At 28.1% G+C, this 26,888-nt stretch overlaps 1 protein-coding gene across 1 annotated transcript in view; it reads left to right on the top strand.

Moving 5' to 3' along the window:
- LOC107443952 (protein tyrosine phosphatase Meg) overlaps window positions 1–26,888 on the top strand; it is a 69,301-nt gene that overhangs the window by 6,123 nt on the left and 36,290 nt on the right. Inside the window, exons 2-11 of the mRNA XM_071176948.1 lie at window positions 11,228–11,381; window positions 11,477–11,590; window positions 13,144–13,186; window positions 13,570–13,648; window positions 16,772–16,869; window positions 19,171–19,291; window positions 20,411–20,498; window positions 23,472–23,560; window positions 23,644–23,707; window positions 23,809–23,972. Of these exons, the coding sequence (XP_071033049.1) occupies window positions 11,244–11,381; window positions 11,477–11,590; window positions 13,144–13,186; window positions 13,570–13,648; window positions 16,772–16,869; window positions 19,171–19,291; window positions 20,411–20,498; window positions 23,472–23,560; window positions 23,644–23,707; window positions 23,809–23,972 (998 nt within the window). The 5' untranslated portion in view covers window positions 11,228–11,243. The remainder of the gene's footprint in view (window positions 1–11,227; window positions 11,382–11,476; window positions 11,591–13,143; window positions 13,187–13,569; window positions 13,649–16,771; window positions 16,870–19,170; window positions 19,292–20,410; window positions 20,499–23,471; window positions 23,561–23,643; window positions 23,708–23,808; window positions 23,973–26,888) is intronic.

The following is a 26,888-nucleotide window of genomic DNA, read 5'->3' as shown; positions in this document are numbered from 1 at the left end:
TAAACATTTACTTAATTTCAAATAAATTTAATAATACTGCATCCGAGCCGCGGTAGTTCAGGAGATAGGTGGCGACCCAATTTTGAATCTCAGCGATAGCTGACTGATACGAATTCTGCTCCCGGCTCGCACCGACCACAGTGATGACGTAAAATATTCTCAGTGGTAGACGGATCATGGGATAGAATCCCCTTGCCACCCAGCCAACTGCGTGAGCTTTTAGTGTTTTTCCTCTCCTTGTAACGCAAATGCAGTTTAGTTCCATCTAAAGTCCTTCACGAAGGTTAGTTTGTCCCAATGATTGAGCCAGGAGTTCACTTGCCATCCGGGTTGGGTTCAAAATTACAAGTCTACTGAGTTTATCGCCGATAACCGTAAACTTAAAATTGGATAGGCTGTTCCACGCTGGCTATAAAATAAAATAACTGCATCCGTGTAAGTCAGATTTCTTATAGTTATTTAAAATAAAAATTAAAACTTATCTATATGTAAAAAACCTTTTTTCTTTTTAGATTACGCTTAAATGTATTTCTTGTTTCATTATTTTAAAACACATTTTCTTTTCTTTTTTATATCTTCTTTTATAAATCATTCTTCGGTACAGAATACTTATGATGACTGCGTTCAATTTTGGTTAGAATAAGGTTGCATCCAGCTAAAAAATTAAATAAGAGTTGCTAGCAAAGGAACAACTTATGTTTTTTTTTCTTTCTTTGCACAATTTTCTAAGGAGAAATTGCACCATTGAGCCCATTTACAACCTACTATATTTTAATAATTCAGCAGTGAATTGCCTTAAATTTTGGGAATAGTGCCGTTTATTTTTCAAACCACAGACTTTCACTAAACGTTGCCTTTGTTAATTGCGAACCGTAATTGCACGTTGTTACACGTCGCGTCATAATGTGACTATCCCAATTTTTTTTTTCCATTCGACCTTTTGTATTTTTTTTCTCTTTCATCTTTATTCATAACTGCATTGTTTTAGGTTCTGGAGCTTCATAGAAATATCTGGCATCCAAAATAATAGTGAAATAAAATACTAAATAAAAAAAAAAGACTTCATTTTCAATTTTTTCAGTATAAATTAATATTTATTGTAAATTATGGAGGTTGGCGTGTCTGAAACGTGGTATTAATTTATTATTGTTTGTTCATTTAACAACAGGCTATCTCTCGAATATTGTTTCTTTTAACTATTAAATTCACAAGTTCTATCAAATTAGCATTACATTTTCCAAAGTATAATTTGACTTTTATTTCGCGTTTTTTTTTTTTTTTTTTTTTTTTTTTTTTTTTTTTTTTGCATAAAAAAAAACTGGTCTAAGCATTTCAATATTTCAGAAGAAAAAAAAACTTTTCAACGCACTTCTTGGTTTTTGCAAACTAAAGAACAAGCTCAAAGACGTACAGTGCTCAAAAAATAAATATATAAACAAATAAAATAAAAAATTTCTTAACTTTCGATCTAATGATCGAATTTCCACGTACTAGGTTGTTTCGAAGCTCTAGGTCTCAATCTTAATGGTTTGAGGGGTGAACACAAATATGCCTATTAGGTAATGCAGAGGATTTTTAAATTACAAAATCAATCAATAAAACGTACTTTTTCTAAATAAACATACCACCCCCTTTTTTTATTCATTTTTTTCTGACCCTCAAATTATTGGGGGTAGCCACAACCTGAGAAATATGGTTCCAGTAGTGAGGTCAGAAGTGCTGTCGAAAGTTTGGAGGCTTTAATGCCAATTTTACTTTTTGCGTCTTTCGCTATATCTCGAAAATTTTTAGATAGAATTAAAAAAAAAAAAAAATTAAACAATTGTAAAATTCGTTTATCTAAAGATAATTTCTAGCAAAAAATAATTTTTGTTTTATTTATTAATTGTCTATGAAATCTGAATTACAAGATGTAAAAAAATTTTACATCATTTTAAAGAACATAATTTTGTATTTCAAAATACAAAATTTGAACGAAATCGGTTGAAAGCTTCTAAAAAATCGAATTGAAAATTTTTCCTTTTTAAAGTTCGATTTCTCAGAAATTATTCGACTGATTCCATTCAAATTTTATATTTTGCCGTATAAAATTACATACTTTGAAATGATGTAAAAATTAGCAGTTAAAAATTTTTTTGACTGTCATTAATTTTTTATTTTTTTTTTCTAATGCCCACCTAGAAAATGACCTAGGTCATACAGGTATCTGAAGGGCAGATTTGTTGGCCACTCTTTCAGGGGCACCATATTAGGTGGGCCAACGTTGCTCCCACAGTAAGGACAGATAGTATAGAGAAGGAAAGAACATCCATGCCTTGCCCGGGATTCGAACCCAGAACCTTTCTGGTGCAAGGGCAGTTCCCTAACCCCTACACAGGCGGGTCGGCGACTGTTATTAAATTAAATAATGAGAAATAGCAATTATTTTTCACCTGGAATTATCTTTAAATAAACGAATCGCTGAAAAATTTCTTTCCATATGCGCAAAAAGTAAAATTAACTTTAAGGGTCCAATTTCCGACCGACTATTGGGACCATATTTCTCAGATTGCTTTTACACCCTATATTTTGAGGGTCAGAAATCCTAATTCATCAAAACAAAAAATTCATCAACAAAAAATCAAAACAAAACATCAAATCAAATGTTTATTCAGAGGAAGTACATTTTTGCATCTCATTTGGTAATTTAAAATATCGTTATTTAATATAAGAAAGCTTTTTCGAAAATTTTAGTGTGTTCTATAAGATAGAAGTATGTATATATATATGAACTGACCACGACATATATGATTATTATATTAGTTTGAGTACAATTAATTTTTGCACTGAAATCCTAAGATTTACTTTCGTTTAATTATTTTTCATTCGTTTCATACTGCTGGATTAGTAAGAGGCAAGAAATTACTATGAAGTCAGCATTCGAATTCCTAAGTTGTTGTAGTTGAGTTAGATTGCGCAATTGTTCTAATAAGGAGAGGAAAAAATTCCTTTGTAACGACCACACAATGACGTTACGCCTCAAAGAAGGTGACCATTTCATGTGGAACGCGTACATATAGTGTCCACAAAAGCTGTTCTACTTACTGTGAAAATATTTCTTCTCAATAAAACAACAGTTCAACAATCATCTTATTAGTTAAGGGAGTTGTAAAGGACGGGAATTTCAATGTGGAATGTTAAATGTTGTGAAATAGATTCGTTATTTACCGAAACACTTCCTTCTTCGATGGTTCAAATTGTTTACTCATATTTTTTTTCTCAATCTATTTTAATATTTATTAAATTTAATCTTTTTCAGAGTTTGCTAATTTGAAGAAGTCATTTGATAATTAAGGTTTTGCTAACTATTCTAATTTAGGGATTTTATGAATGTATTGCCATCGGGTGGGTATACGTTTGCTATTATATCATGCAGGTCTTTTCATCAGGGTTGACTAAAGCCATGATTTTTTTCATTTTATAAATCAGATTTATTTAATTTAAATCAGATTTTTTTTTTATCTATACCGGCCAAATCATCTAAAATTAATAATACTTAATATTATTTTAAAGTCAATAACATAGCTGAAACTGTTCAGATTTCTAGCTAAAATGTTGCAAAAATTAATTGCTAACTAATCATTGAAAAAATTAAGTCAATTATTTTTATTCTTCAAAATTTTAACATCCTAAAATTTAAAAGACAGGGAAGTAGTTTGTCAGTTAAAGATATCCAATTGAAAGTAAGTTAGTTTAGATCAGAATACATTTAAGAAGAAAAAAAAAATTGTAAGTTTTTCTGGGCAGAACAAGTCTCTCTTCAATATTGGTAAACATTAACTACGTGTTTAAGGTGTTTTAAAACCATTTAAAGTATTTAAATAAACATAAAACTAAAGGGATATAATTAAAATGTATTTAATACCAATTATACAATAATACAAATTATTTTGCTCTCAGTTAATGGAAAAAGATACTTTAACAATTTCAACCCAGTCTTATTCACTTTTATTCTTTAATTTAATTTATTTATTAATCTATTTTGAAATATAGTAATTTATATATATTTTATCTTCATTATTTCTTTGGCTAAAACCTTCATTATTAATGAAATCATTCTTTAAAAAGAATGATACGGAATATTTTTATGAATAACAATGTACAAAAATATTTTTGGCTAACGATTTATTTTAAAAATCAATTGGCTTAAGCCAATGATTTTCATAAAAAAATAAATAAATCATAGTTGATTAAATCAAGTGATTTAAATCATGCCAACCCTGATCTTCACATGGAAAATCGACAGAATTATATAACGATTAATGCGTTTAGTCTATCACATCTACCAATTTTTTCTACCTTCAATAAATAGATAAGTAAATAAAATAAAAATAATAAAAAGATAGGATATACTGGTATTTCATTTTTTAAAAATTCATTTTTTTCTGTGAAAGCAGAAATTTTAGTTTCATAATTTTTTCTCAAAATAATAATAATGATGATTTTCTTTTTTCTACTTTTAACTACCAACAAATTTATGTTCATGCCTAATTTTGTTCTAAAAAACAATTCTTAAAAATTACTTATTTTGAGCAAATATGGCTTTAATTGTCTGATTTTCCCTCATTTTCTAATTTTTCAATTTATATTCATGCCAATTTAGTTCAAAAAAAAATTCTTAAAAATAACTTATAATGAGCGAATTAGGCGTTAATTCTCCGATTTTCCCTCAATTTCTAATTTTCCATTTTAAAGTTTTTATTTCTCAATAATAGAATGAGGTATAGAAGCCATTTCTGCATGTTCGTGATTTTAATCTTTGTGGTGTAATCTCTCTTCATATTCAATTATGTAAATCTTTTCGTACTCGTGATCAAAATTAATTATAGTGTATGTCTGTTTTTGTTGCTTGAAAAAAAAAAGTTGCTTGTATCCAGGGTTGGCATGATTTTAACCCCTTGATTTGAATCGTGATTAAGATCGCAATTTAAATTATTTGACTTTTTTAAAAAAAATCATTGATTTAAATCAACTGTGATTTTTTTTTTAAGAAAATAAATTATTTTAACTAGTTGATTTTTTAAAAATATAAGTCACTAAAAGTCGAGAATATTTTTACAAGTAATATTCTTTGAGATGTGATTCTTTTTAAAGTCTGATTTCATTGGTAAGGGGCCTTTCAAAAAGTACGTACATTCAGAAGGGGGGGGGATTTGCTATTTTGTATGGTTTTGTACGATGGGGACGGGGGAGTTATTATACAAAGTACGTACATCATAAGCATACACCAAATTTAAATTTTACTTTTTCCTACACATGTATTATACGTATGTTTGTTCTTGTATTTTTTTTTCACACGGCGACCACTTGTTAGAATGAGTAAATCAGTTCTCAAAAACTAGTACTTTTGGTTATCCTCCGAAACCAGGAAAACGAAGATGATGCAGAGTGGATCGAAGATGATCTCGTTGATGAAGATAATCTAAATTTTTCATCAGTCGCAGACAAGAGTAACGCTGAATTGGGGTCTCTCGAGAAGCATTTGGAATGTCCTTGGCAAAATACTGTAGATTAATTGTATTGCTTGTAAGAAATTATTATGTTGATTAGATAAGATTGTTTTATTGATTGATTCAAAGATAAAGTTGGCTGTTATTGTTTAAATAATTTAAATGAATGAATTATTTGAATTTTTATGAAAAAGGGAGGTAGACTGATAAAATGTACGTAATCTAGGGGGGGGGGAGTAAGACCTTATGTACGGTAATGTACGAAGGGGGAGAGGGGTTAAAATTTCTCCATTTTTGTGTACGTACTTTTTGAACGGCCCCTAATGAAGGTTTTATCCAAGGAAATAATGATTTATTATTAATTTGAATTTTGAAAATACATCGATAAATAAATAAAATTAGAGACTAAATGTGGATAAGTGTAACGTTAAGCTGTTGAATTATAATTTTCCATTAGCTCTATGTAGAGTTGCTGGTAGTATACATACTCTGCAATTTGGCTCCAAGTCTGCAAACAAAATTTGCAGACTTGGTCGATTATCTCTAGAACTACCGGACTGATTTTAATGAAATTTGATGTGAACATACATTGATACAATACAAAACAAATAACCATTCGCCAATTGTAATGCACACGCATGATCATGCGTAACACTCGTTGAAGTCGGAAGGTATGAAATTGCCACAGAACAATTCAGGACAATTGCCACAGAAAATGATAAACTGCCTTATATCAAGTATGAAATCACGACGTAAAGCCTGTATTTTTGTAAGAAGGGACCATACCCCTATTAACCCATTTTTTTTTTTGTTTATTCTGCAACCGCTGTTTCATACCTTCCGACTCCAACGAGTGTTACGCACGATCATGCGTGTGCATTACAATTGTTGAATGGTTATTTGTTTTGTATTGTATCAATGCATATGCATATCAAATTTCATTAAAATCGGTCCAGTAGTTCTAGAGATAATCGACCAGGGCTGCAAATTCTCTTGCTTTCTTAGAGTCTGCAAATTCTCTTAATTCTGTCCTGAGAAACATACATAATTTTTTTTCCCCTTCGTGTATTTTGGTCTATATTAATTTACTCTTCATTGGATGTCTAATTGATTAACTGCCTCTCCGTTTTTAAAATGTTAGGATGTTTAGTTACCACAAAAATAACCGTGATTTTATTTATATTTATTCAGTGATTAGTTTGTAATAATTAAAAAAAAAATGTGAAACATTTTAGTAAGGACATTCAACTGTTTAGCTTTAGTGTTGTTTTTAAATAATATTAAGTGCTGTTAATATATTTTATCAGATATATAAATATAAGAAAAATCAAAAAACAGATTGAAGTCAAAATATTGTTTTAAAATGTTAGGATGTTTTGTTAGAACAAAAATAACCGTGATTTTATTTATATTTATTCAGTGATTAGTTTGTAATAATTAAATAAAAAAAATTAAAACATTTTAGTGAGAAAAATCAACTGTTTAGCTTTAGTGTTGTTTTTAAATAATATTAAGTGATGTTAATATATTTTATCAGATATATAAATATAAGAAAAATCAAAAACCAGATTTAAGTAAAAAAAAATCCGAATAAAATAAAACAAATCCATTTCTTTTTTTCTTTTTTTTTAAATAATGAACATTGCCAATTCCGCTTGTATTAATGCTACATGCACATTTCATTTTATTTTTCTCATTGGAAAAATATTCAAGTGATTGAATGCTAGTTTTCTTGGACAGCAAAATTTTATTTGAAATTCTGTTAGTCTCCGATTGGAGAAAACGATAAAAAATGACGTCAGATCCAAAACGTTGAAAAATAATGAAATGATTAAACCTGAGTTGGAATAACAACATCTACGTGGGGGATCCTGGCCGCGATGCGATTTGGGGCCCGGTGCTGCTTTGTGAAACTTTTGGGTTTAGGCACTTATACTGCACACATTCTCTCCCAACACGTGCGCCCGGCAGTGCTCCATGACTAGGGACCCAAAACAATGGAAGGGGCGTCCCCTTATCCATGAACTGCTGGGGCTCAAATTTCCCCATTAAATCCCCTTTTACAAATCTCCCTTAAAGTCCAAATGACTCACTCTATATGTGTTAACAGGAAGATTGAGATATTTATACTGTTTCAAATGCTTACAAAATAGGAAATAACATCTTTATAGTTAAACTTACATATAAATTTTAAAGCAAGAAATTCTTTAGAGCATTTTTTTTTTTATACTAAAATAAAACTTTTTACATTTACTAGTTAATATATTTCAATATTTTCCAAATTACATTAATTAAAAGTTTTTATTAATATTTTTTATTAAAAGTAAAATTTTTTTTAAAGGTTATGTGTATGAGCATTAGTTTTGTTTACATCTTTTTGGAACGGTGATACAAAATTGAGTGAAGTATCTTGTATGCTTTTATTAAGTCATTTAAAATTTGACTTTATCGATATTATACACGGAATATTTTGTATAACGTCGGAAATGTTTTTGAAATTTTCAGAGACGTTTTTATTCATTTTACCTTTGTATGAATATGTTATTAACATAACATTGAACAAATTATTTAATTTTTTTTTTTTGGACCCATAAACGTAAATTTATGTTTAATTAATAATGAAAAAAATAAAAATAATTAGCGTGAATGCTGATAAACCTTGCATTTTAAAGTATTCTTTAAAAAAAAAAGCCTTTACATTTGAAACAAAATTTAACTTACATTCATTAGCATTATGTAGTTTTTTTTTCTTTTTCTGAGCGGTTTTGGATAAAGGGAGTTTAAAAAAAAATTCTAAATTCACATTTGTTGGCTATTGTGTCTTAAATTTATTTTGCCAAATAATTTTTCTTTTAATCGTAAACGAATTAAATGCTAATTATCTTACCCTCCCGCTTTCATGTTTTATTTATTTATTTATTTTTTAATTTATTGCAGTTGAAAATATTTGACATTTTAGATTTATTAAAAGGGAAGAAATGGTTTCTAGTAAAGATTCATAAAATATTTTTTCGCCAAAATGTTCAATGAAATTATTTTCACTTTATTACATTTGTTTTTAGAAATTTGAAGACTTAAATATCTTTTGTATGATTTTTTTAGGTTTTAAATTAATTAGATCAAAAATAATTTAAAGCACATTTTTATACCAAAAATAATCTAGCAACTTTTAATTTATTTCTTATAATTTTTTTAAGTGCTAGGTGCGATCTCTATTTTTCAAAAACTTAATCGTTTTCTTCTGGCGATTATTGGCGTTTTTCTCTCTTGTTCCGTTCGCCGTGCGTCAGCTTCAGCCTGAATCAAAAAATAAAACAGCCACGCTTTCTTGGCGTTGAAGTCGGATACCATCAGTAATGTTTACACGTTTTTCTTCATGTATTTCTTCATGGATGAAGGAATTTTTATCTTGATGTTCCCGCTGTCTATCGATGTTCGTCAGGTGAGGATGAGGGAGCAAATCTTGTTCTATATAATTCTGTTCCAAGAAAATAATCTTCGTGGTTGTGAGAATCCCTTTACGTTGCAAATTTGTTAGGTCTTAAAATTATAAGTGATGCTCCAACTTGGGGTCGCACTATCATCCCCATGGTGAGTTTCTGCCTATTTTTTTTTTTTTTTAATTTTAGTGTCCCATTTTGTAATTTTAGTTATGTTATTTTATAGTTCTAAAAAGAATTTCCATTCTTTTTTAGCATTAATTAGTGGTTATGACAGATTCAAAATAAAATGGAAAGAAGAAAATTTTGTTTGCAAAAAAAAAAGAAAGAAAAAAAAACTAGTATATTTAAAATTTTATTTTTTAAGGAACTAGCTGAACAATTTCGTTCAAGTTTTGAATTTTGCCATATCAGAGGTCTGTCCAAACCAAATTTACTACCGTTTAGCGGTACTCTCACAAATTCAACTTTGGGAAAAAACTTTCATAAAATACTTTTTCTTAAAATTTTATTTTTGTGTTTCGTAAGAAACGATAGATCCATATTTTAACCATATTTTTGTGTTGATTTTTTAACATAATTTTTAATTTTCACAAGTTATGTCTAAATTTTCACAAAATGGGTACCTCTCAGAAAAACCTAGACAGACCCCTGCATATGTTACAGGTCAATTGTAAGGTGTACAAATTTGACCTGTTTGTGTATTGTACATTGTNAGTTCTAAAAAGAATTTCTATTCTTTTTTAGTATTAATTAGTGGTTATGACAGATTCGAAATAAAATGGAAGGAAGAAAATTTTGTTTGCAAAAAAAAAAAGAAAAAAGAAAAACATATTTAAAATTTTATTTTTTAAGGAACTAGCTGACCAATTTCGTTCAAGTTTTGAATTTTGCCATGTCAGGGGTCTGTCCAAGCCAAATTTACTACCGTTTAGCGGTACCCTCACAAATTCAACTTTGGGAAAAAAATACTTTTTCTTAAAATTTTATTTTTGTGTCTCGTAAGAAACGATAGATCCATATTTTAACCATATTTTTGTGTTCATTTTTTAATCTAATTTTTAATTTTCACAAGTTATTTCTAAATTTTCACTAAATTCTCTCAGAAAAACCTAGACAGACCCCTGCATATAGAATTACATTCTTTAAAATAATGTAAAAATTTGTACACATAACAATACAAGATTTTTACGATTATTACTGAATAAAATAATTAAAAATATGTAAATAATTATTGAAAATTATTTTTTGTATGGAATTATTTTTGACTAAACATATTTTGTAATTGCGTTCGAAAACTTTTCAATTCGCTTAAAAAATTCTCCAGCTGTAATGAAACTCGCAGGAAGTAAAATTTGCATTGTGTCCAAACCTTCAACCGCTCTCCTGACCAAATTATTGTGACCACATTTCCCAGTTAACGGTTACTCCCAGTATTTTGAGGGTCATGAATCCAAATCTATAGATGATAGGCATGTTTATTCAAAGAAAGTTCGTTTTTGTGTCTAATTTCGTAACTTAAAATATCGTCTGCTATAATTAATCAGCATGTTTGGGACAACTCCTTGAACCATTTAGATTGAGCCCTAGTACATGAAGATGTGATTATTAGATCAAAAGTTATTTTGGGTGTTCCTTTTCTTCGCTCTGTATTATCATTTAAAATATATTTCAATAAAATAAATTTGTACTAAATAAGTAGTTTTATTCTTTCTGTCTTAAATTGTCCAAAACTTGATATTGTTGTGTAGTTTTATTTGAACAATGTTAAATAATTAAGAAAATGGCAGAAAAATATAACAGTTAAAAAAAACTACTAATTAAATTGTAATTTTTGACTGGAAATCTCAGCTTTGAATTACAGTTAAGAAATTAATGAAATATCTGCTTTTCTATACCCAAATGTATTAGGCCTTTTAAATACGTAATCTTAAAGTCATTAAAGTTTCTGAAACATTTCTATATTAATTATTGCAAAATACTTGACTAGAATTGAAAAATATTTAATAAAAAATACTAAATTAAAATCATATAGTATTAGTTATATTAATATTTATATGCAATTTGGGCTTTAAAAAAACAGGTGAAGTTTTTTACTGTTTAATAATAATTTCAGAATTATAGGTAATGAATAAGTCTAATTTATCCTGCCCTACAGCTCAATTCATTACTCTAACCCTTTTTTAAATTTATTTTTATTTTTCTCAATGTGATTTTTATTTATTATTGACATTTTACCTGGCTAAATGGTTTTATGTTATTGATGATTTTATTGATGTAAATTATCATGAATTTCAGTGGCCAGTAGCGGAGCATGTCCAGGAGAGCTTTCGTTGGATCAAGTGGCACCTACAACGTGCGCGCCTCAGAACTAGCTCGCGAGAAACGAGTCAAAACTATACGTTGCACAGTATTCTTTCTAGACGATTCTCAACAGACTTTTGAAATCGATGTAATTATGCAGCTTAATGTAATTTTTTTGTGGTTTGTCATGTTTAACCTGTTATTGATGCAAATTTCCTTGTTTTGTTTTTCTTTTTGCTGCAGAAACGTAGCAAGGGTCAAATTTTGCTGGATATGGTTTTTCAGCATTTAGAATTAATAGAAAAAGATTATTTTGGACTTCAGTTTTCAGAGCTTGACCATTCATCTAACACTATGGTAATATATATTTAAATAATATATTTTTATGTTAGTAATACATTTTGTAAAAAAAAAAATTCTTTTACAGGTAGTTCATAAATGATGTCAGATTTTTCTTCTTCAATATTTTCCAATCTCTTACCCGTTGTCAAAAAATGTCACGTGTCACATTATAATACATAAACATGTTCCAGCAGTTCAGAAATAAAACACATGCTATGAATCACATTTAATTTTTTTTTAAACTTTAACTATCTGACCTAATTTTATTTGTGGGCTTAATAATAACAATTAGATTAGTACAAATTTTAACGAGAAAAAAATCACATAAAAATAGTTTCAGATGCTTTTATTTTAACCCAAACAAATGTTGTCACACCCCTTCCTGTCCCTTGTCTAATCGAAATTTTATTAGTTAGTGTCGAAAGGTGAAAAGACAAATCTGTAATATATCCTAAATTCAGAAAATCAATTGCAATTGCTCTAAGATATCCAATAACTACTGTGTGGCAATCATGCAATGAGCTGTTAGTGAGGCTCATTCATTTTGTGAAGTAGGTGTAAGGTGGCTGCAAAACCATCTGTCAAGGGTTCAACCTAGGTTCAAGGAGACCACCAAACCTAAGTACTTTCTTCATATTAAATAAAACGGTCAGTCAGATACTATAGCGGCCACTACTAACTAGTTTTGTACTGAAGGCCGATTTGATGATTGCTAGTTAGTACAGCTGTTTAAATTTAAGAACTAAAAGTAAATAATGTTTAAAAATTGAGCTTTACTTGGAAATAAGCATTTAGATAACCATTCTCTATTGTTTTATCGAGAACCTCGTTTCATACCACAAGTGACATTCTGACATACTGCAAAATTGTGAAAACACAGAAAAAAGGGATGAAAATTTAAATTTTGTAAATTTTATTTTTTTTGTGTGTTTTTTTAAAAACCTTAGTATGGTTTGAAAATTAAGAATAATAAGAATAAATTAATTTTATTAATTGAAAAATAAAGAAATTGAAGTATTTTTATTTTATTTTTTATTGTAGCAATAATTTAGGAATGTTTATTTCGCATACTGTGTCTTGTGGTAGATAATATAGATAATAGACATTATAAATTGTAAATTATATAGTAAATATTAGTAGTAAAGTAACAAATGTAGCTGTTTTGAAGTTTATTCCTATAATTTAAATTTCCGTCTTAAAAAATTAATAAGGGAAAATTATTAAGAGTTCTGAAAATTTTAAGTGATATATTTTTAAAACAAAATAAAGTTGAAAATTGAGAAATAAGTATGCCTTGAGTATGTTTCTTGGCATAACTCTCGTATAAAAAAGATTGCATGAATTGAGTTCTAATGTTGAACTTTTTGCCTTAAAAAGTTTTTTTTGTCAAAGAGAAATGGGAAGGAGAAAAAATAGACTACCTGGAGCTCTTTTTTTTGTTAGGAAAAAAAAATGTTCTTGAAACAAAAATCTTTTAATATCATTATTGTATGTTTTTTATTATTAATTTTTTACCTAATTATTGTTTAATACTTATTTTTGTAATTTTTATTTATTTACTTTTATAGAGGTGGATGGATGCTAACAAACTTATTAGGAAACAAATTAAATGTAAGTAAATAAATATTGTAACTTTTTAGTTAATTTCTAAGTTATTTTATATTAAAAATTAAATAAAGTAATTTTTCATGGTGTCTGTACTCTAAAATAGCAATGTTTATGCATATGATACATGCTAATAGAAATGACAAATTTAAAAATCATTAATCTGAATGTTGAAGAACAACATAAATTTTTTAGTTTTCCACAAAAGTTTGTGTAACATTTGATTTTAAACCAGTTATTTTCCCCCTGTTTCTTATACTAGTTTTATAATCTAAAATTATATAAATATTTTCAATTGATTCTAAGCATTTTGTGTTGTAATTTTTTAATATTTTTCTTTTTTATTTAATAATTTTCTAATTGTTTTTTTATGTATTTGCTTTTTTCAGCTGGACCTCCTTATTTATTATACTTTAGAGTGAAATTCTATGTCTGTGATCCAAGCAAGCTTCATGAAGAGTATACAAGGTATATAATCATATGTTTCTCTTTGATCATATGTTTCTCCATTGATTTTTTATTTATTTATTTTTATGATGAAATAAAAATTTCTCTTGAACTTTTGATAATTGCAGTTTTTTTAATGTCTAAAACACTTTACCAAGTAATTGAAAATACCATATACATATAAATTTTTTATTAATGAATTCTATTTTTTAATGGGCTTTTTTTTCTTAAAAAAATAAAATATGATCTATTTTTTAAGACAGGGATGAGATTTTTCCTCTTTTTTCACTTCTATCTCTTGAATTTCAGTTTTTTTTTAATCAAAAATTCAGAGTTTTCTAAAAATTTCACTTTTTTTTATAAGTATTCCACTTTTTCAGAAAATTCACCGATTTTTAAAAAGAAACAGAAAATTCAAACTACATAGCTATCAATTCTTTCTCATTTTTACTTATTATAGCTATTTTCTCCCATTTTACTTGCAGCAGATAGGATTTTCCGAATTTCTTACCCGCCCTCCAGATAGATCCGATTTTTGTAGTTCAAATGATGCTGCTTCTGACAAGCCTTTTGGAGGTCCCAAGCATGGAATCTGCTAATATCTCGATTCTTATTCACACGATTTTTATATCAAACATAGCTTTTCATATTTGCGTGTTGCGATTCTTATTCACGCGATTTGAATATTGTACGTTGCGATTCTTATTTACGAGATTTAAAAATCCGATATTGTGATTCGTATTTACGCCTTTTTAAAAACCTATGTAGCGATTCGTATTCACGCAAGTTTAAAATTCAATGTCTTGATTTGCTCATGCGGTTTATAATATCAAACATTGATTTTCGTATTTATACGTGATTTTAAAATAAGGCATTGGGATTCGCATTCACGCATTCTAAAAGTTATGCATCATAATTCTTATTTATGCAATCTAAAAATTACGCATCATGATTCGTATTTACGCGATCTAAAAATTATGAATCGTGATTTGTATTTACGCGTTTTAAAAATTCTATATCCCAGTTTGTATTTTCTCATTTTCAAAATCGTATATCTAGTTTCATATTCATGTGATTTCAAAATCCATAATTGTTATTCATATTCACGCAATTTTAAGATCAACTATCGCGATTCTTGTAAGAAGTAAATTTTTTTTAAAATTAGTTACTATAAAGGTGACTGTTTTTCTAACGACGATTATTAGTATATGTAAGTGTTACAACATCAGAGAAACTGGAAGGGAATATATTCAAAACTTACATTCTGTGCTTGCAAAGAAGAAAAAATAGGATTTGTCACAAGATGTTTGAAGATGGACTAACGACTAAATATAGCAAACATAAAAGATATAGCAAACAAAAGCAATCACTTAAAAAGGGATTTAATTCAAATTTTTTTTTTTTGGAAAAAGAGTTAATTAACTCATCATCAAAATTTTATTTATAATTGCTGTTATTTATGCTATAAAATGCAAAATTCTTATCAAATAAAAAACAATTATCTAAACAGTTGCTGATTGTCATGTAATTTTTCAAACTAAAATAGCAATTTTTGTATGTTAAGGAGTTACTATATATTTCTACTTCACTGTTATTGATATGTTTCAGAGGGCTCTAGTTAGATTAGACTATAATATGAACATAATGATTCGGTCCATTGTTAAATTTTTTTTTCCCAATATAATTTAAAAAGTAATATTACTGATATATTTGCTATAAATCACATAACAGTATTTATTAAAAGAAATGAAATATTAATGTATATTCTCAGTAGTTTTAATTTGCTAAACCAGGTAGTTTTTCAAGTAATAATTGTCTCTTATGTGAACTGAGGAAAAATATAATTTCCAGCTTTATTTTTTCAATTGGTAATTTTTATTTTCACTAAATGTTAAGTATCAATGTAATCATTTATATAATAATAGATTAGTACACAATTGTATGTCAACACATTATTTATTACCTTAAACTGTCTGGAATTTATTATTAAAGGGTTGCGCTTGCGTAAAATTTACTATCGTGGAAATTCAGCTTTTTTGCCTTTTGGCTAATCTCATCCCTGTTAAGAGAATAAAACTAAAATAATACAAATAAACATTAATAGTTATTTTCTTGAACTTATAACTAAAATGCATTGTTAAAGATAATTGAATGTATTTCCTGAAGAATTAGTTTTTTTTATAAGTGTAAGCATGATATTTTAATTAATCAGTTCCACAAATATAGCTACAAAATATTGTTTGATATATTTGTGTAAATAAAATAATATGTATTTGCTAATCCAATTCCTTTTTATTAGTGCTTATGATTCCTTATAAATCAAACATTTCATAAATAAATGAGAGAAAAAATTATCACTCAGTTAAATGCTTAATTACTTAACTGTGCAGAATGTTTGGCAGTCTGAATAATTTGATATTTTGCAAGAAATTCTATATACTGAATTGTCAGTGTATTCCTTATTCAAATATAACTTTCTAGAGTTTTTAATTTTTATGATTTAGTTTTTAAATACTTTTTATTGGTAAATAAATTATTCTAATATTATTATATATTCTATAAGTTTTGTTGTTAAAACTTATACTTTATCAAATAATAAACCTTGTTTTAAGTATCTTGCAATATGCATTACATTACATTGCAAATAAAGATTTGCTTATTTTAATTAAGTAATTTTTTTATTATACATTTGTTGCTGAAATATTTCTGGTGCAATGATTTTTAAAAATAAATTTTCTAAACAAATTAAGTAAAAACTATATTTTGAATCTTTAAAAAGAATTGAAAAATAAATAAATAAAATAAGTGTTTTGATGTAATCTGTAACATTCTTATGTAAACCTCTCATTTCTGTTAAACAAATACTTAATCAATAGTTAAAAAATAAGTTTACCAGCAAAACATTTCAAATATAATTTCTAATAATATTCAATTTTAAGTTATTAAATTAAAAATTCTGTTTTACATTAATTCTTTTAGAAGTCAGTTTTCTTAATTCTGATTTTCTAGCATTACTAGTACAAGTTATTTAAAAACTTATTTTATAATATACTGTGCACCCTTTACCTTATATTATTTTAATCTTGTGTAAAAAATGCTTGTAAGAAACAAATGTATTAACTGGAATTAATGTATCCAATTTAGGTATCACTTCTTTCTTCAGTTGAAGAAGGATATTGTTGATGGTAAACTAATAGTTCCTTCTGCTACAGCTGTGTTATTAGCTAGTTATGCTGTTCAGTGTAAGTTAACAAAACACTTTCTCTCTATATAATTTTCTGTTTTTGCACCTTATGACAATTGACATATTTTTATGCTGTATTTTGTTATTCATTGTTCTTATTATCATACATCTGTTTTCTCATATAATTACTCTATATGAGTCGATCATATATGTACACTATGTGAATAGACATGTGTATGATAATATGAATACAGTAATTTAACAGTAATATATACGAGACATATATATTACTGTAGTGTAATATGTTGGTATGATATTTGGCATTATATTTAACAATGCAGTAATTAGCAAATGTTACTTACAGAAGAAAAAATGCACTTTGCAATGCCATGATTGATTTTTTGCTTCCAATTTCAGCTTGATCATTGTTCCAACATCTTGACTGTTATTTGTAGATCATTATCTTTTTATTGTGGATTTTTTTTAATATTGTCAATCACTTGATTATTTACTAACACACTACACACCAGAATGTTAACTTCTGTGTGTGTTGTAAAAGTGTTATTTGTAGATTCTCAAAATTTCAATTACAAAATCATTTTCCCAAAATCAGCTTCATCACTAAATATGATTTACTTTTTATAAACTGTAAGATTTTTATGTGTTGTTTGCTGTTACTTTCAATAATAATTTATTATACAGTCGGACCTCGATTTAAGGTCACCCTAAGAGACATCGCAAAAGTGATCTTATAAGCGTGGTGACCTTTTAACCGATTCATTAGCAGCTCGTAACTAAGCACGTAAATAGTACACATTATGAATTTTTTAAAAATGGTGATACAAACGAAAACGATTTTCCATAAATTAAATATTTAAGTCAATAAAATTTAACAGAATTGGTAAAGAATTAAAGAAAGTTAGATTTAAAAATTTTTTTTTCATTTAAAATAAAGCTGTTTACAAATTTCCTCAATTTACCTTATTTAAAATAATTATTTTTGCAGATCTGTCTCGTTTTTGGTTTCATTTTTCGAACAATGTTTTCTAGATTTTGTAACTTCTCAAAATATTCCTCAACTCCCTCATGGTTTGTAAAAAAATTTTTTACGACATTTATTGCATTGAAGGCTTCCACTTGGGTTACAGCTACAGTCTTAGGATCACTGTCATTGTCCTCACTGTCCACAACTTGTGAAACAATTTCAGAAATTGTAGCTTGTTCGTTGGCTGCAACATTTTCCTAGGACTCAAGAGGGGTAATTGCCTTGTAAGGAAGTTAAATAGGCTTTTGTTAGAAAAGAGCTGCCCTCGCCTCAGATAAAAATGACCTTATAGGCGATTACGATTTTTAAACTTGACCATATATCCGATAATCTGCTACAAAGAATTCCTGTTCAGTGAGCCGGGATATTGGAAAAGTGACCTTATATGCGGGGTGACCTTATATCGAGGTCTGACTGTATTTCTGAATGTAGTTGTTTTGAAATGATAAATACTGTACATCCCATTGTATAAGTCAATCTTTCAAAAATCCAAAATTTTCCGAAAATCAAGGGGTTGACTAATACACTGATAACAGAGTCTGATTTTCTTTGATCAAGAAATATCTATTCGTTATAAGCAACGAGATGAATATAAATAACTCTGTTGCAATTTAATATGATTAAATTAATTTTGCATTTTCTCTTGCCATATTTTCTTTCCATATTAAGGTTTTTTTTAGAAACAATATTTGAAATTATGTTTAGGAAAAAAATAAAGAATAAGAAAAGTTAAGATAATTTATTCAAGAGAATTTCAAAAATTATAACACAATAAAAACTTTTAAAACATTCCATACAGATACAAACTTAAAGATTCCAGAACATCATCGATGTTTGATTCAATAATATTAGCATACAGTCTCGCCATACAAATACTTCTCTCAATGGATTCTACTGCATCCTCATCTGTTGAGTCCTACAAAAAGTAGTCTTCACTCTCATGCAAAAATTGAAAATTCTAAACTTTTTAAAAAATTTTACAATAACATATGAAACCACATTTTGCCAAGCCTCTAGTATAATTTCACGTCTATAGGAAAATAATCAACCTATTGATAGTGATCAAATTATGCATCTGATTTAACAGAAACTTACAATTTTATAACCAAAAAAATAGGAGGTCAACTTATAGGCCAAGATGTACAGTAGTTGTTGTTATTGTATCAATTTTCATATAATAAGCAGTATATGTTGGATATTGTATAAATTTTATAATATATGAATAATAATATAAAATATATGTAAAATATATGAATATATGTAAAATATATGAATGTATAATATAAAATATATGTTTTAATTGAATTGATTCAGCTGAAATTGGTGATTTCAATCCTGAAGAGCACAAGAATGGTTATCTGTCAGAATTGCGTTTGATGGCAAATCAGACAGAAGAAATAGAGAAAAAGATTGCTGAACTTCATAAACTGCATAAGTAAGTAGTTTGTTTTTTTGTATGAAGTGTTAATTGTTTTCTTTTAATACACTTTCATTTTCAGGCTGTAAAAGATTACAAGGGAATTAATTTTAATTTCTTTTCATTTGCCTCTGTATTTACATTATGTCTAAATTTATGCAATAAATATAAAAACTTGTTTTATAGAGATAATTTAATGCGTTTAAAAATCTCAAATATTTTATGTGTGACTCAATTACTCAGCAGATAGAGAGTTCACCTTCCAATGAGGTGAACTGGGTTTGAATCTGACGGTTGCTGGTCAATACCAATTCCGCATCCAGCTTGCACCGACCACAGTGCTGACGTGAAATATCCTCAGTGGTAGGTGGAAGGTGGATCATGGGTTAGAGTCCTCTTGCTGTCAGGCTAACAGTGGGAGGTTCTTGTAGTCTTCCTCTTCATGTAACGCAAATGCGGGTTAGTTCCATCCATCAAAAAGTCCTTCACAAAAGCAAATTTCTCCCAATGCTTGATCCAGCAGTTCCCTTGTCTTCTGGATTGGGTTCAAAATTGCGAGGATACATAGTTGAACATTTGTAGTCGTAAACCCAAAAATTGGGTCGGCTGTTCAACGACGGTTATAAAATATATACAAATAAAATATTTGATGTGTAAAAGTTCTTTGTTTTTTGAGAGAAGGAAATCAAAACATCTTACTTTTTGTGAATTACTTGCATAAAAAACTAGTTGAAAAATAAATTTCATTTCTTTTTTACTAGATTAAATACTTGTTAACATAAAAAATATTTAACAAGGCTGTTAAGTATTACAGTTTTTCCATGTAATTTTTAGAGTAAAAATTAACTTTCATCAATTATTTAGTCTCTATTTTATAACAGATTTATCTATTCACTATTTCCATAAATTATTTATCATTGTTAAATCCAATCAATCAATTGTTAAATCAAAATATATTTAGAAAAATAATAATCAATTATGATTTTTTGTATAATCCAAATTGATGATTTTCTTCAAATGAATGATTGCTGAAAGATATTTATTTACAATTAAATGTATTAATTTTGTATTTTTCAAAATTTTTGTTTACATTTACTTTCACATTTACACATTTAACATTAAAATTTTTATTTTCAGAGGTCAGACGCCAGCAGATGCTGAGTATAATTTTTTAGATCACGCTAAACGACTTGACATGTATGGTGTTGACCTACACAAGGCAAGGGTAAGGGTAAGCAGAATTCCACATTCTGTCTAGTTTGAATATCAATCATGTTTTTCACACCTTTCACTGAATCATTTTTATTCATATCATTTTAATATTTGTAGTTTCATTATTTTAAAGAGAATGTACTAGTCCGAATTCATGCACGAAGAGAATTCATGCACAAAATAATTTTGATAGAGAACACAAGTGTTTTAGTTCGAAATTATATTGATTTATAAAAGTGAATAGTACAGTAGAGAACTGATAATCCGGAACGATCGGGACCATCGCGATTCCGGATAACTGATTTTTCCGGTTTTTTGAATCGCTACAAAATGCCGTTTTTTTAATGTTTATAAAACGAAACTAAGAAATTATTTTGAAATAGTTTTAGAAATAATAAAAAATTATAAATAATAATACACTTAAGTTTAAATAAGGAAAGAAATTATGAAATAAAAATTATATACAGGCTTATATATGTTATTATTAACATTAATAACATTTATAAGCTATTTGTGCTTATGTGAGATTCGTCTACAAACGGCTTTTGATCCGTCCTCTAAATCAGTTCTTTTGTCAACTCGATACGCCGTACGCTCTAAATGAAAAAATGGGCTCAAAATCTTGCAGGAAAAAAACATTTTTTTAATGGAAGAAAATTTATTTCCGGTTCCGAATTTCATTCCGGTTATCTGGTTTTCCAATTTCCGGATAAGAGGTTCTGCACTGTATTTATGATTTGAGACAACTAATGAATATCTGCATCTTTAGAAGACACTTCACCTAAATGTCTCAGATATAGGAAGGTATTTGCTTACTAGAGAGTTTTGGGGTAATGACTTTAGTCTTCTGTTATGTTCTCTCTGAAATTTTCTGATGTTGTTCACTGGTCTATACTGCCATTCAAGATAGATAAAAAAAGTATACAATAAAGGGGTACATACAAAACAGTGTAATAGATTTTTTGCTGTAACATACACACTCTTTTTGCCTAAATTTTCAATGACCGTTTTGCATAATTTTTTTTAATATTTTCAGGGATGAGATCCTTCCGCGGATTCGCGGATTTCCGCTTTTTTCCAGATTTTTCCATTTTTCCCTCTAATTTCCGCTGAAATTTTTTTTGCCCAAGTTAAAATGTTTTATGAAGAATTTAATTTTCCGCGGAGGGNTGAATACAGTTTCATCCTTCAAAGCAAAGTGATCATGTGCTTGTTGGCATAAATCTTAAAATTCGAAAAGTAAAAACTGATAAAATGTATGATCCCAGTGGCTGATTCTGTTTACTTGACCAAAAAATGACACAGCATTGCTCACCAATGAAAATACATTCTTTCGTGTAGTGCTCCATTTTAAATAATGTTTTAACTGTCAGCTCTCTTCTTCTCTATTTTTTTTGTCCAATTTGACGTTTCTTTACTATAAATGGTACAAAATTCCGATTTGCCAGAATTTTGACTGCTTTTGTTACGGATAATTGTGGAAAGAGGATTTAGTATGTACTCTTTATTGTAGACAGTTTAATTGAAATTTATACATTACGTAAGAAGAAAACAGTATTGCAATCATCTTCATCAAAATATTTCCTGCATCTATATAATATAAGAAATACCCCCAAAAAGGTTGAGCTGACAATGAAGGGAGTTGTTTAATAATTTTCCTTTTGAACATCAAGATTTGCTTTCATTTATTTGGTAATTTAAATCATTACTGATTCATTTTAATTTCAGACTTAATACACATCAAAAAATAAAAATGTTTTCTATTAAAATAGCTCTATGAATAACATTTAAAAATACAGGTCGAACTTCAATATCTCAAACTTGAAGGGAGAGAAGGAAAAGTTTGAAATACCGTAAACTCAAGTTATCAAAAATTACATGTTATCAAGAGTAGAATAGAAAGAAAAAAATTTATATACTTTTTTAAAAAGTTTTCTAATTTTTATTTATCTAAACACTTAACAAAAAATTATTATTTAAAAAACGATTTCAAGATTCAAACCTTTTTCTACCTCATAAATAATTTGCTTCTTTACTTCAATTCTAAGTGTATTCAATTTTCGTTAGTTAGCCATTTTAAATAGATGACTCGCAAGAGATATAACTTTCTCAAAATCTTAAAATGATCTAAAGAGGATTTCTAATTTTGCTCAAAGGGAGGTGGTACAGCTATGAATTCATGTGCTGTATCTCTCAACTCTTGTTGCACTATTTAGGATGATAGGAAATTAAGCCACCCAAGATGAATCCCTTTTAAGGAACATTCAGTCAATCAATTCAGAGCCACCTACCTCATTCCTGTCCCTGTTCTTGAATTATTAGTGAAAAGTCTGTGCATCTGAAAACTGATAAGGAAACAATAAACAAGAGTTTTTAATTTCCCATTTTGGGGATAAATAAAAATTTAGTTTTCACTGTGCTGTTTCATAAAGAGGACTATAGGAAAATATATCATTGCATCCCTTTATTTTTTTATGTAGGATTTTCCTTGTAAACTTTTGAATAGCTCTTTTTTTTAAACAAAAAAAAATCTGTTTTAATGGGAAAAAATATTTATTATTATTATTTTTATTTTTGTATCAGTTGAAAAAAATTCAAGTTATCAAGGGTAAAAAGAATTTGTAAAATCAAATTTTTTTTTAACATGGAATAGGTAGGAAATTAAAGAGATTTTTTTTTCCCCATCTAGTTATCTCAAAAATTTATGAAACCAAGTTTTGAGCTAGCAAGGTTTGACTGCATTTTGTTTGTTTAACTCTTTATTATATTTTAGTGTGACAGTTCGTTTTCCTTTTTAATGAAAAATATTAATAGAATTAACTTTACATAAATATTACTAGTCATTAAATACATTGTTGTATTAGATTTAGTTTTAATTTTTGCTGTAGGTACTTTTCAAACTTCAAACTTTTTAATAAGTTATTGGTAAATATTATTAATATTTATGAGTCCACCAAAAGGCATAAAATTATCATTTTCTTTTTAGGACACAACTAATGCTGATATACAGTTAGGAGTTACATCTTCAGGTCTTGTTGTCTTCCAAAATAATTTAAAAATCAACACTTTCTCTTGGTAAACACTTATAAATTGGTTAAAATACTTTCTCCAAACATCAATTTTAAAAGAACACTTGTAACTATGATTTATATTTTTAGGGCAAAAATTGTTAAGATATCATTTAAAAGGAAACAATTCTTTATTCAATTGAGAAGAGAAGGAGTAAGTTTCTTATTACTTTTATTTACTTTGTAATTTTTATAAATTTTTCACTTGGCATTCTGGTTAATTCAAAAATTTACAATGCAATTTTTTAATTTTAGACTGAAACATACGACAGTTTACTAGGTTTCAATATGCTGAGTTACCGATCCTGTAAAAATCTGTGGAAATCTTGCGTTGAACACCATACATTCTTTCGTTTACATGTTCCTCGAGCTCCCACCAAAAGGTTATTATTTAGTTTAGGTTCAAAATTTAGGTATAGGTAAGTTTAAGTTTATTTCTTTTGATTTTTTACATTAATTTTTAGTTACTTATCATTTTCAATTTAATATTTTGTATTGGTATTCTCTAATTTCTGTGGAATTGAATTTTACACTGGCAGTGTTTTCAACCTTATTTTCTTTTTGTTACATTTGTTTTGTTAAGATATTGTATTAGCTGTTGTATCTACTGTAGTGCTAAAGGAATCTACTGTATTTCTTGTAGTATCTCATACCTGCCAACTTAAACACTATTTCAAAAAAATTTTTCCTAGTGGTAATGAAATAACTATTGAAGTGGTAATGTCGGCAAATACTTAGCTCAGTTTTATCATTACTTAAAACATGATAAGATAATGAACAAGTCTTCATTATATATCCTTAAACTATTCAAATATAATGGTAGTTAAAGTTATAGTAAATCAAATTTGTTAAAACTAGAATCAAGTATGAATGCCAAAACTTTATTACCACATTAAATATCAAAGTAAAATTTTCTGGAAAATCCAAAAGCGTTAACTGTTATGGTATCTACTTTTCTAAATGATTAGACTCTTACTTACTATGTTTATTTTCTATTGATTTATTTTTGTATTTCATAACTTTATATTAAACTGACTATTAGAAATTGATATCCCAGACATGGTTGTTAAATTTTCTCACTATTATTGCAATAAAATGGCATTTGAGTATTATACAGTGAATTCGTGATAACTCGAATCTGATAGGACTGACGAAAAACTTCGACATATCGGAAGTTCGACTTACCGTTAGTTTCGGTTTTGGACTTTCAAAATATTGTCGGATTATTTAATTAATGCTTATTTATTAATTACAAATCTTCTAAATGTTTACAATATTTAAGATCATTTTATGATACCCTAGTCCATCGACTGCAACTTTGCTGTTGTGTTTGGCGGGAGAAACTGCAAGTTTACTGCTTTCAAATGAGGTAGATCACTATGCGTTGTGCATTTATCCATAAAGAGTATCACTTTTCTTTTTTTAGCGAAGAATTTCCGATCCAATTTTCTTAAATAGTCTTCAAATAAAACTGATGTCATCCAAAACTTTTTGTTAGACTTGTAATCCAAAGGATACGTTTTTACATTCTTGAAACATCGGGGATTTCGGTATTTTCCGATAACAACTAAGGGCAATTTCTCTGTCCCAGACGCATTTCCTCCAACTAGGACAGTCAAACGTTCCTTGCTCATTTTACCCCCTGAGCAGTTTTCATCCTTAAACATCATAGTCTTATTTGGAAGACATTTAAAAAATAAACCCATTTCATCAATATTGAAAACATCATTTTAACTGTATCCTTGAAGTAAATTTGGTAACGTTTCATTTAACCACTGTTCACATACTTCAAGAGGGACAGCTTTAGCTTCTCCATGAAGAGTGCGAAAGACATTGTGTGTGTGTTGCAAAGGAAGGGGCAAAATATCAGCTCCTAGGTTTTTTTTTCTTGCTTTAAAAGATCAAAAAAAAAAATCGAGTTAAAGAGAGTAAAGTTCGAGTAATCGAGAATAATTAACATGAAATTGAAGATAAAAGGGTCGGGACCGCATAAAAAAATCGAGTTATAGTAATATTCGAGTTATCGTACTTCGAGTTACAGCAAATTGACTGTATCATCACATTCTATATATCTATCTGCCATATATCTTATATATATGCTGAGTATTATATCATTCAGGGGAAAAGAAGATTCTTGCTATAAATTTTGGTCTGCAATCTTCTTCACTGAATAAACAGGTTTATTTGTAATAAAAATACTTAAGCATTGTTTAGTTTTACCTGAAAGTGCATAGCCAGTGCAGTAAAAAATATGTAGATTTATTATTTATTTAAATTTGATAATAAATTAAAAGGGGTTGCACATGTATTGAAACTTAGTTTTGTGAAATGATTGAAGAATAAACACTTTGGTGCTCTTTGAGCAATTGTGTGTTCAAGTATGAATTAAAATTTTTTGAGTTATTTGAATTAAGATTAATTAAGATTTTTTGGAAATTGATTTATAATCTAGGAGTTTGTGGATTGTTTTTTGCTGACAAACTCTACAAATGTGCACAAACTTTTTATAAAAATTTATTGAAAGGAGTTTTTAGCTGTTAATGTTAAGTTCTTGGTATTAATAACCATATGCTGTATCATTAAAATTTATGATTACAAATCTAACTTTGTGCCTCAAAAGATCGTATGTGGTTCAAAGAACTGCATGTGGCAAAAATTTAAGTTTTTAGAAATTTCTCACATTATGTTTCAGTAGGTAGTTTGGTTTATGTTTTAAATTTCTAATTACACTGACAAACAAATTAGATATAGATTTTTCCACTTCACATTTTGTCACTTTGTTTAGGGAATATAAATCTATAACTAAAATATTTTTCACTCTCCAATTTTGAGAAATTTAGCTGTGAACTATACTAAAACTAGTTTTTTAACAGTTTTAAATATTTTTTCTAACAGTAAAGGCAAAAGCATTTTGATAATTTTTTTAGTGCATTAAAAAATAGCTTATTTTATTAACTGACTTCAAAATTCAAATTTTTACTACATTGATTTTACTTTTTATGCATGCATGCATGAAGTTATCGTACACTTTTGCTCATTGTGTATAATCATATATTAATATTATAGAAGGTAGTTGTAGTACTTTATTTACATCACACTAGAGCTGTGCAATGGGTTGTTAGTGACAGTCTGGGAAACATCCCTGAGGATGATCCAAATAGATTTGATCCTCTGCAGAGGAGGTGGTTTCCCCACTTCGGTAGCCCACCTACATGCACACAAAGGCACTCACTTTATGGCAGAACAATCTAATGAGGACCTATATCATGTAGCCTCTGTCATTTCATGACTGAGTCAGTCAGCGAGAGGGTCATCCACCCTCTCGCTGACAGCAG

This window comes from Parasteatoda tepidariorum, chromosome 2 (genome assembly GCF_043381705.1).
Source record: "Parasteatoda tepidariorum isolate YZ-2023 chromosome 2, CAS_Ptep_4.0, whole genome shotgun sequence".
Taxonomy (NCBI): Eukaryota; Metazoa; Arthropoda; class Arachnida; order Araneae; family Theridiidae; genus Parasteatoda; species Parasteatoda tepidariorum.
This window is presented reverse-complemented; position numbering and strand designations above follow the sequence as displayed.